Source organism: Anolis sagrei, chromosome 2 (genome assembly GCF_037176765.1).
Source record: "Anolis sagrei isolate rAnoSag1 chromosome 2, rAnoSag1.mat, whole genome shotgun sequence".
NCBI classification, from domain to species: Eukaryota; Metazoa; Chordata; class Lepidosauria; order Squamata; family Dactyloidae; genus Anolis; species Anolis sagrei.
Window position 1 is genome coordinate 181,181,222 of NC_090022.1, and position 12,535 is coordinate 181,193,756.

General features: G+C 38.7%; 1 protein-coding gene across 2 annotated transcripts in view; it reads right to left on the reverse strand.

Moving 5' to 3' along the window:
* Window positions 1–12,535, reverse strand: part of PRKCA (protein kinase C alpha) — a 266,698-nt gene that overhangs the window by 149,279 nt on the left and 104,884 nt on the right. For both annotated transcript variants that reach the window (XM_067464221.1, XM_060763076.2), the window contains exon 3: window positions 3,270–3,352. In XM_067464221.1, coding sequence (XP_067320322.1) covers window positions 3,270–3,352 — 83 coding nt within the window. The remainder of the gene's footprint in view (window positions 1–3,269; window positions 3,353–12,535) is intronic.

Sequence of the window (12,535 nt, forward strand, 5' to 3'; positions counted from 1 at the left end):
GGCTCGAGAAAACTTTGGGTGTACACTGCTAACTCCTTTAAACAATGAATTGTTTACTGATGACTACAACATTTTTCTTTCAGTGCTGACAGTAAACCTCATGGGTTCAACCCAGATGTTGCTATGCTTAGACCAGACCCACAGAAATCAGTAGGAATTAAGTGAATCATGACTGCCTTGGGTTCCACTAATTTCCAGACAAATCAATTTATTTCACCTCTAAATATGACTATCTAGTTTCAACCCATAAACTCTACAAATCTTTCTCTTCCTCTTGAACCATCCCCCTAATATTTTCTTTTCCCCTCTCACCTGATACTAGTGAGAAAAAATATTAGCAGTTTTTCAAGGCCTATGAAAAATTTATGATATGTATAGGGTTGCCATAATTCAAGGTGCAGGTTCTTACCTACAAAGCTCTGAATGATTTGGGACCCGCCTACCTACGTGACCGCATTTCTGTGTACGAACCCACATGATCTCTTCGATCATCTGGAGAGGCCCTGCTCTCGCTCCCGCCCCCTTCGCAGGTGCAATTGGTGGGGACGAGGGAGAGGGCCTTCTATGTGGTGGCCCCCCGACTCTGGAACTCACTCCCCAAGGATATCAGACAAGTCCCCACATTGGCAGTCTTTAGGAGGAGCCTGAAAACATGGCTGTTCCAGTGTGCCTTCCCTGAATAAGGAAGCAATGCCCTGCTTTGATTAATTCTCTGCAATTGTCCTCAGAAACACTTTAACCACCCGTTGGGTTGGTCTCCCTACATTACCTTTTAAAACCCTCCTGCTTAGAGACATCCTACCTCTGTTCATGCCCAGTGTTTATTTTAAATTTTTTAATTTATTACATTTGGCCTGGCCATAAGGTTTTAAATTCTCTGTGTTATTGTTTATATGTGAGTTATATTAATTGTACTGTTTTATCTGCTTACTGTTTTGTTTTTACTGATGTGTTGTTGGACGTGGCCTCATGTAGGCTGCCCCGAGTCCCCTTGGGGAGATGGTGGCGGGGTATAAATAAAGTATTATTATTATTAGTATTATTGTTATTATTAGTCTACATAAGTGGTCTAAAGATAAACACAAGCACAATTAATTAGTCGATAGCTTAGCCTTATAAAATAAATGTAGGTGGCAATCTCAGAAGAACCTAATAGGAATAAGAACAAACAAAACTTGAGACTGGCATCCTATTCCACACAGAAAACTGTCATGAAACTGAAAAGCTAGGCACAAAAGCAACAGGACACCTGTGCACTTCCCTATCCATTTCCTACACCCATCATGTGATCTTCAAAGGAAGGTCACTTCTAAACAAGAACGTTAACTACTATGGTACAGATTCCACCAAAGACAATGTCTATGGGTTTTGGAAGGGATTGTTCAGAAAAGTAACTCTTCTAAGTTTTTGTCTGAACATGGCAGCTTCATTTATGACATTTAAGCCAAAGAAGAAAATTCAGAAAGTTAATTATATGTTGCCCAAACAGTATCTGTCTCTGTCTTTACAGAAAATCTATTCTGATGATTAGTTCTGCATTTTGATACTAGGAAAAGAAAGAAGACAAAAAACCTTTCAATTTCCTTTGAAAATAAAGTAGGCCCTTCGTATCCACTGGTTTGCTTCAAGAACTCTCCAGGGTACAAAATCTGTAGGTGATCAAGTGCTGTTACATACAATGGCACAGCAAAATAGTACCCTTTGTATAAAAAGGCAAAAAATCAAGATTTACTTTTCCAATTTGTTTTTAATATTGAATCCGTGGATACAGAATCCATGGGTATGGAGGGCTGACTGCATGTGTTTATATCTTACCATGTTTGTCTCCAACATTTGACAGGCAAAAGATATCTGGAATCTGAGAAAGAAGGGTTGGTTTGGCTATCATGGTCAATCACTGTTAGACATACCCTTCAAAATATATGGAGCCCTCCTCAACCAACAGTTGCATTCATCCTGGGAAACAGCACTGTGGAAATGCCCATTAAGGATCAACTGAGGGTACTTTTGCAACTCTCTTCTTCCTTCCTTTCTTGCCACCTCACGACCCCACTCCTTCCCCTACTCAGCACTGCCCAGAAACCAGATCCAGAGTCCTGCACATGAATTTTCAAGAAGCAACAAAAGATGCTGTGGGGAGAATTTCCCCTGTATGTGTTCCACAAACAAAACATAATTGCTGTGTGCTACCTTGCAGAATCATATTTCCACACATATTTTCATGCATGGCTATTTTGTTCAGGTATTTGTTTAGAAATGAATGCATACAGGAGGAGACACATCTCCTGGCTCCACCTCCTGATATTCATTGATATACTACAGCATCCTAATATTCCCATACATCAAAGGAAGGCCTCTGTGTTTCTCTAGGGGTTTATGCATAGAAGAATCAAGCAGTGAAACAGTCATTTGACATACTTAATGAAGGTGAGACAAGGAGTGGATTTAAAAATCTGAATGCTGTCCCATAAAAGCTAACACATGGTATTGTTTCCTGAACATGTCCATTTGAGAATCTTGTTAGATGTGTGAATGTTCAAAACTGTATAGCTTGGGGATAGTATTGCCACCAGAGTTGGTTTACTCAGTTTCCTATTTAGGAAACACTCTATGAACACCAAGCACAAAGCGCCTGCATGCAAAAACATCCTGCGGAAACTAACTGACAGCACATGGGGTGCAGACCTAAAATTAATAAGAACATCAGCCCTGGCCTTGTCTTACTCAACTACCGAGTATGCCTGCCCTGTTCAGCACAAGTCTGTCCATGTGAAGCAGGTAAATATAGCACTGAATGAAACATGTAGAATAATCACAGGATGTCTCAAACCTCCATCTGTTGATAAACTCTATAAGTTAGCTGGCATTGCTCACCCCCATGAGAACCACCACTCCTCTTAATATTTCCCCAGAGTCTTAAAATGAAATTAAAATAATATTTCATATGGCTGGAAATCCATCATTTATTCCATCTTTTACACTGGAGCAGTAATCAGTATTCAATGTGATCAATAGATTTTGACACCAAAAAAGTGACTTTATGAGCATATTCGTTTTTCTTTATTTTTTATCTCCCATGAATATTTCTTAACTTTGTCTGTTTAGCAACACTGTTTCCTCTCATTTCTTTTTCATTTCCTTAGATGTTTATGGCTGTCTACTATCCTGAAAAGAACATTCTCAAATAACATATTAACCACTGCTTGTACTTTCAACCATTCATGATAATACATCAACACACATTAGACACCAGAGTTTCATGTACTTACATCAGTGTCGGGTCCCTTGTCTCCCCCAGGACATGAGAAGGTAACAAATTCATGGCACCTTTTGTGAACCACAAAACAGCAAACTAGAAAGAGAAGGAAAAATTATAAAGGTGACTACAAGCTTTTAAATATAAGGGTCAGTTTACATGTATGCAAGTGTCTGCTAAAGTGGTTTGAAAACCAATTTGTCTTGTGAATTGTCTGAAAGACAAGGACAAACTCATTTACAAATCTTCTGACTTTTTCAAGGCATAGCATTCCTTCTGTTTAGGTGTGTTTCCAAAGATTTGTAACTTTATGTTCACAAAACATAAGTTTCAATTAGAATGGCATCCCACAAAACCTTGATTTATGGTGGAGTTTATACTTAGGGACAATCGGGAACCTACAATCTGTTCAAAAACTTTGGAACTGTCTCAACTGATAAAGGAAACAAAGTTCATATGTCAACATGACACACTAGTTGTTTTGCATGTAGGTGGTCATCCTCAAGACAATTCAAATTCAGCTTTAGAGCCTTGCTTGTGTTAACAGAGCAATTCCCTGACTGTATGCCAGGAGAGAAGGGCTAGAGTGTTTCAAAAACATCATTTAGCAATTAAAGATTTCAAGGAAATGGAAGTATCCACCCACAAAGGATGCTGCTTGCTGAGATGCCACCTGACTCACTGCTTTGGGCTTGCCTCCTTTCAAACTCAGTAGTGAGTAATTTCTGCCATGCTGGAAATAGTTGCATCATCTAATTCCTCCCAATAAAAAAACGTGGCACCATTAAAATGCGAAGAGAGAGCTGTATAATGCACCTCTGTACAAATCATTCCCCTCGGATCCCAAATCAGAGGGTACAACCACTTAAGTTTGAGACTTTCAGAAAACAAAGGTGGAAATTAAACATACATTCAAATATCGTGTTTTGCCATCACCTGTCCAAGCTCACTACACAGAAGTCCATCATAGATTCTATTCCAAGTTAGCACCTTGCCAATAATATGCAAAGAACGCAATGATAATTAAGAAACAATGTAATCACCTAGTTCAGTCCTCCACTTTCACTGGTGTTAGGGACCTGTGAAAGTGGACAACTGTTAATAAATTGCTATTTTTAAGGAATTTATAGGTTTTCCAGCATGACCCTATGGACGACTTTGGCTGGAAAATGACCACAAAATGGCACTTTAGGACCTAGAGATTCTTAGAGAGGTTTTCTCTCTTGAAATCCCCAAGAGAGGTCATAACGCTAGAAATCCCTATGTCCTCCAGCATAAGCAGAGGAAGTTGACCATAAATCTACACAGAAGGAGCCAGATATTCCCACAGAGAACAAATCAAATCTGTGAATAATAGAATCTGCAAATGTCACAACTGCAAATGTGGAGGGACAACTGGAGAATGGCCACAGCCACCTAACAGCAACATAATAATAATAATAATAATAATAATAATAATAATATCCAGTATATAGATCTCATTTGCTGTGACATGCTGTGCTTTTGTGTCAATAATAATAATAATAATAATAATAATCTTTATTTATACCATTGTACCAAGGAAAAAGCAACACAAGGCTAAAGGGTGGGTGGGTAACTGAGTGATGCATCCCTCTGACCTCCCTGCCCTTCATGGATAGTTCCTTGACCATGTCTCAGACTGGACCTCCAGCTCTTACCCTTGCTGTCTGGTCACTATAAAAACAGATGATGGCAAATCACTATATTTGAATGTATTACAAATAGTACATTCAAGAATATTCTCCATTATTAACAAATGCCACATATGCTTGAGCTTGAAGTCTTCTGCTACCTCATACCTTCATCTTCCTTTGAAAGGCTCAATTATTAATGGTAGATTATAGTAATTAAAATTAATGGCACAGTACAGTAATCATAGATTGCAGTTATGTTCAGGAATTAAGTATCTTCTCACTTCAGAATCTATTATTATTACTAATACTGCTGCTAATTAGCAATGCACACACCTATGCCTTTCAATCCCAGCAATCCATTAAACGAGATTTAGAGATTTAAGCTTTGTACTTTGTAAAGACAGTATTGTTCTGTGACTAAGAAATATTAATAATGAAGACATGCTGCATACATTATATTTAATAGTAAAGCATATATATTTCAAATAGTGATTTGTAGTCATGCTCTTCTTATTTCACATGAGGCAATTACCCTAAAATCTTACAAAATACTGGCTGTATTCAGACCTTGAGCCTACAGATGAGTTAACCAGCTAGCTCAGTGGTTCTCAACCTGTGGGTCCCCAGATGTTTTGGTCCTTAAACTCCCAGAAATCCTAACAGCTGGTAAACTGTCTGGGATTTCTGGGAATTGTAGGCCAAAACACCTGGGGACCCACAGGTTGAGAACCATTGAGCTAGAAATTATCTTGCACAAACCATAAAAACTAAATGGTTTCAACTTGACAAGGAAGAAAAAATTCATCGCAAGTAGAAGAGACAGGGCTCTTCATCATCTCTCGGTGAATTAAACAGATCTCTCTGTTGCATCTTTGATGCTGGAAATCTCACATGCAATCCCTCTTTTCTCTCCTTGTTCAGGCACAACAGATCAACTCCTATGCACAACTTGCACACATCTATACCAGTAAACCCTTAATACAATGTAATTAAACAGGATAAGAGCCAAAATAGTAGGTGGAGAACATATGGGAAATACAGAGGTCACGTTATCACAAAGAAACAATTGTCCTTTCATGTTTTTCCCCACTTATGATGCCTCTAAAGCAAATCTTTGCTTAGCAAGGGTTGTTAAGAAGAGGGGGGGGGGGGATGTCTTCACCTGAGACTGAAAAGGTATGATTTGCCCAAGGTTACCCAGTGTGTTTCCATAGCTGAGTAGGGATTTGAACCCTGGTCTCCCAAGTCATCACCCAACACGCAAACCACTACCTCACCATGCTTGCTTTAATGTCATAGAATGACACTAAAGCAGCTAAAGCATAATAATAATAATAATAATAATAATAATAATAATAATAATAATAAAATGTGGGACTTTCGAATCCAGACTGGCAAAGTTTTGGAATACAATACACCAGACACCACGATTGTGGATAAGAAAAAAGTCTGGATTATTGATGTTGCCATACTGGGTGACAGTCGCATTGAGGAAAAACAACAGGAAAAACTCAGCCGCTATCAAGACCTCAAAATTGAACTGCAAAGGCTCTGGCATAAACCAGTACAGGTGGTCCCAGTGGTTATCAGCACACTGGATGCTGTGCCAAAACATCTCAGCCAGCATTTTGGAAACAATAAACATTGACAAAATCACGATCTGTCAACTGCAAAAGGCCACCTTACTTAGATTTGTGCACATCATTCGAAAATACATCACACAGTCCTAGACGCTTGGGAAGTGTTCGACTTGTGATTTTGTGATACGAAATCCAGCATATAGATCTCGTTTGCTGTGACATACTGTGCTTTTGTGTCAGTAAAATAATAATAATAATAATAATAATAATAATAATATAAACTTATGCTCAGCAATTAAGTATCTTCTCACTTAATTCCTGAACATAAGTTTATGTTATTAGTATTGCATAGTAACAGATCTTTAAAAAACAATATTATCCTGGTCTTCTTTGGATGACAGCTTCCTTCATCCTTAATCACTTGCCATACTGTGGGTGACTGATGAGATTGACCTTCCAGATATGTGGAGGATAGCCAACCAGAAAATACCACTATATGTAGCTGAAGAGAACATAGTTGATCATATGAGGGGAGAAATAGGAAATTTAGAAACAACACCAGAGGGCAACATATCCACCATCTGTAGACACTCAATTTGCGACCTAATAGAAATTGTGTGCTCTGAAATTCTTTTCCTGTCTCTATAAATATCTCCAAGGAATCTCTCCATAAGAAAACGAAGAACCTTTAGAGAAGGAGGGAGTGTTGCTAAAAATACAGTCTGCAATTCACAGAACAATCCAGTATCCACCATCATTTGCAATTAGTATTCCATAATACAACAGGGGGTATGTAGCATTAACACACAACTGGCAGGAAGATTCAAGCGCCCAAGAATTCTGCTACACAAAGTCCTATGTGTAGTTCCAAATGTGACCCAAGCCCAAACAGAGATTGAGCACTAACCCAGCATGGAAAGACATAATTTAAAAAATATTAAATTTTAGGAAAGAGAAATATTACTTTCCAGGAGCAGATTGCTACTTTAGCTGGCACAGTCAAGGTCCTGTCCATGCGCTTGCAAACAAAAGAGGCTCACATCATCAAGCCACCCATTTTTGAAAATGGTACAGTTTAGGCGTTTGACTCATGTGAAGGAGGACGCCAAAGAAAAACACAAGGGAGTTTCAAATGCCAGGAATGTTTTCATTCTAACCCAAGATGAAAAAAGCTAACATGTTTTTTTTTTCCTGTGGAAAAAGAAGGCACTTAAAAATTATAATTATTCCCATGTGTAGTCAGGAATTCATGGAATAAAGTGAGATATATTTTAAAGATAAACATAATTAGATTGGGCTGCAAAGCTAGTAAATATACATAAAACATATTTACTCCCAAAGGGTTGCTTTGTAGGATGTAAAACTTATCAGAAGTGGATAACATTGTGAGGACAGCCAGGAGCCAACTCAATGTGATCCTAAGTTATAAAACCCAGGTACTATAGATGGTCACTATGTCTGACTCAGGTTTTCTTTTCATGAGCTGATATAAAGGGAAACGATCTTTACAGATCCTATGCCTATCTTCTGTTATCCATAAATGTAAACAACTACAATGTCATCAATCTGGAGGATTTCAGTAAATACTTTATAGGTACTGTAGACAAATGCAGTAATTTATGTGTTTATGATAACACATGACAGAGACTATATGATAATAATAATCATCATCATCATCCTCATCATCATCCTCATCATCATCATCATCTTATCCAGCATTTGGAAACAATAAACATTGACAAAATCACGATCTGTCAACAGCAAAAGGCCACCTTACTTGGATCTGCACGCATCGAAAATACATCATACAGTCCTAGACACTTGGGAAGTGTTTGACTTGTGATTTTGTGATACGAAATCCAGCATATAGATCTCGTTTGCTGTGACCTACAGTGCTTTTGTGTCAATAATAATAACTTTATTCTTATATCCCTCCTCCATCTCTCCAAAGGGACTATGGGTGGCTTACACGGGGACCAAGCCCAAAAACAAGGTTACAGAGTAACACAATTAAACATGTAACTGTATAATATATTAAAACAATAAAAACCAATAAAATATAAGGCAACATAAAACATGAACCAAACATCAAACAAGAGAAGTAGGCATGTGCTGATTTGAGACTTATAGGGCAGGACAAGGGCTACTGCAAACGCAAACTGTAGGGCCGGGGCTGGGAATAAAATACAGGGGATCCAACCAGAAAATTAGGGCTAGGCAGACTTGATCAGTAGCTAAACCATTATTCAAAGGCACATTGGAACATCCAAGTCTTTTCCAGAAAGTGGACAAGGTGGGGGCTATTTGCAGGGTGTGAAGGTGTTTCTAAAAGCACACATATACACATAACCAAAACCACTCCAAAAAGAGAATAACTTTGATACAAATAATGAGGCTATTTAGAAGGGAGATATTTTGCAAATTTTAATATAACAGTGCTTATTTGCTCCGGATAGTTTATTTATTATTCAGAACATGGATATTGTAAGTTCAGAGTTCACTGCTTCAAATATTCAAAACACAATATGTTTGCTATTAAAGCATCTTAATCAGTAGATTCAGTAAACACAGAAGTATTTATTGTGCTGATATCCGTCCCTCATGTGGTTTTTATTCACTTTAAAAACAAGTAATCTGCCAAGCACTGCTCCAGTTCAATTTGTGTTCACACTAATGGTAGTTTCAGAAGATAAGTGGCTGGAAAATGATGCCCTAGATCACTCAATCCACTTTAAAATGAATATAGCCAAATGGCATTCTGCTCAATTCACAAAATAGTTTTATTTGTTAAGGATATATACAGAATGATGTTCCAAATCTGCATTCGCCTTTTTGGCTGAAATCTTGCATACCGTTTAGTCTATGAGTGTCTAAACTCCAAAAAATATTCTCAGTTCTTCAGACAAATGGTTGGAGTTAAAAAGGGAAGAGGAGAAGGAAGAGGAGGATATGTAGAGCAGAAGTAGATGGGAAGAAGAAGCTAAAGTCCAGGTAGATACAGAAGGACAGAGGGCCAAAAGCCCCTCTGTCCCTCTGCCTATCCCCATCCTTCCTGCAACAATTCCTTGCAGATACCTACTTTTCAGAAACTAATATATATCTTAAGACTTAACTGTGGTATTTTGCTTGTCCATTGTACTTATGAAAAGTCTTCGTGCCAACACCTGAAATGTATTTTCCTTATTATCTCAACTTACTGCAGTGCTTTATTAATTTATGCTAAAAAGGAGGTGGGGGTGGAATGAAAATGAAATATGCAAAGTAGATTTTTACTTGATACTTTCCCAAATCTGGTATCATTATTAATTCTTTCATAAAACCTAAAGTAACTTTCAAGGAATCCAGGGAACTTACAGACTCAGACCACATGAGCCCAACACAATTTCCCAAACACCTGCTTCAACTGGTCCCTTTTTCTCCATGACAGAGATAGCAAATATTATCTCAGATCAACCCAAGGACACAGCAGTGCATGAACTTTAGCTGATATAAACATACCATTTTCAGATGTGAAACCTAAATTTTCATTTCCTGTGCCTGTCAGATAAGGAAACAGGTAAAGCTTAGTTCAATGGGCATCTGATCACAAAACGTTTCTCGTCTATCACATTAAGAATTGCCAACCATAATCTGTCCCCAGGCTGTAAGACATATTATGGTACAATATATCAGAGGTCCAGTATTTGGCTGTTTCACCTTGTAGTCCAATCAATAGACTTGTCTGGATACCTTGAGTTCTATGCCTCTTTGCATAATCTTTTCTTTTTGGGGAAATGATGAAACAACGATGCTTTCTAATCTTTCTTCTAAATCAGAAATACAGTGGTTACATATAAGTACAAGCAATCAGATCCGTGCTGCCCTCTGATCAAACTCAGGTCAAATTAAGCTTCTGAGTTATAGGTGTTACAGTAGGAAGTTTTTGAACACAGCAAATGAAGACACCTACATGAAGTAGGAAAGGCCATCATTGGAAAAGGTAGTGTCATAACGAAAGTGACATGCAATCATGAAGGACGTCTATCCAATCTCAGTTGAAAGACCTCCAAAGATAGATATGCCACCATCCTCTGAGGAGGTCTACCTTTACGTTTTGTCCCTTTTGGCCTTATAGAGATTTGAGGACCTAACAAAAATATATGCTTCCAATTACCAATGCAAATGACATAATAGTGTGCAGGATTCTGCCTAACACTAGCCCCATTCAGTATTACAGGCAACCAATGGAGAATGACTTGAAACATCATGAAACAGGTAATGCTGAGAAAGAGTACAGTCACTCACAAAACATATAGCAATGAACCTCCCAAATCAAGTGGGACCTGGGCCAGATCCAACACAGATCTACCCCTCAAACAGCCAAAAAAAGACTTTGGAGGTCTCCATCCATCTGGGGTGTGGGCTGGGAAGTTGAGGGTGAAAGGGAGAGCTGAAAGGGAGGCTGGCAGTGTCCCTGCCCACCCGTTCCAATCTCGGATCAGCACAGGTGGGTATCTGAATGCCACCCTGCCAATAAGGTGGAGTTTTGGCTGGCTGGCTGGTCTCTACAGCGAGTCAAGCCAGCATTTTTAGGCCTGTGTAGAAGCAGCCTTAGTGGGGAAATACCTCAAAGCTTCTCAAAGCTTGGCCTCATGTAAGCCGCCCCCAGTCCCCGTTGGGGAGATGGTGGCGGGGTATAAATAAAGATATTATTATTATTATTATTATTATTATTATTATTATTATTAATATTACAGTCTGCCAGATACAGATGTTCAATTCAATTCAAAATCTAAGTCATTTTTAAGGACTGGGTATTCTTGAATTAATGCTATATCATCTCCACTAACCACTTCATCAGGCTGGACGCCCATTCCCATCTTTTGCCATATTCTGAGATAGCCACCGATCCCACGTCCTTCCCCTTGCTTTCTCAGGTTTGGAGTGGTAACATTTGACTCCTGAAGATGGATTTCTGGGTCCATTTCCATGCGTGTAGGAAACGGAGCCCCTCAGAGCCCCACCAGAAGTGCCCTTATGTCACACGATGGCCTTTGTGGGACTTCCACTGGGTTTTGTTTCTTAAGCGCATAGAAACAGAACCAGAAGTCCTAAGTGTGCACAAGCTACTGACAGGGTGTACCCTGTGATCACATATCAAATCATTACCTTTTTGTCTTTTACTGGGCAATTAGGACAAGAAGACAAAAGCCAGATAAAGTTTGTTTATTACACAACCTAAGTTCCTGAGACAGCGTGAAAATGAAGTAAAAATGGATGTGTTGAATATTTCTGTCCTTCCATACTGGGAGGTGGGTTCACAATATGGCCAGGTGGAAAGCTCTGTCATGGCCATGCACTGAGGATAATGTTCACCAGAAACAGGCCATGGGCAGAGCTGGAAGCCTATTGAAGAGCACTTTAATAAGTGTACTTTCAAAATATTTCCCACATGTAAAAGAACAATCCTTATCTATTATTACCACAAAGAGGGAAATGAGAAGGAAAAGAACAATGTAGTGTTCATTTTTCACCCTTCAGGGAGGGCCAATTGCAGATTAATTGCCTTCTTGGCAAAATGAACTATTATTGGAGGAAGTTCCCACATTTTAACAGAAATGTCAAAATGCTATTCGGTTCCAACAGTTCATATCACATCACATATTCATTTTAGAAAAGTTCTGAATACACAGATTTCCAGAGAGTCAGCATGTCCACATCATCCTTGGCTCTTTGCTTTGCCAATTGGCAGCTGCAACTAGTAGGAAGGGTAAGGCGGACCTCCTGGGAAAGCCAGCTGCCAATTCTTATGCAGCACCTTTAAGCAATAACTGAAATTTTAACTCTTTGAACAGCAACTCTCAGAATCCCTCAGCCATACAATCACCAAAAATAATATTTTTTTTCAAACCTTGTTTTCAGTTCCTCTTATATGACCTTCACAAGCTCTTCCTTAATCCCTCTCTTTACTAAATGCTTTAGAAAAATGGGAGATTAAAAACAGTTTGTGAACTCCTTGAGTTTGAATCCCCACTTTAATATATGTTGTTGTTCATTCATTCAGT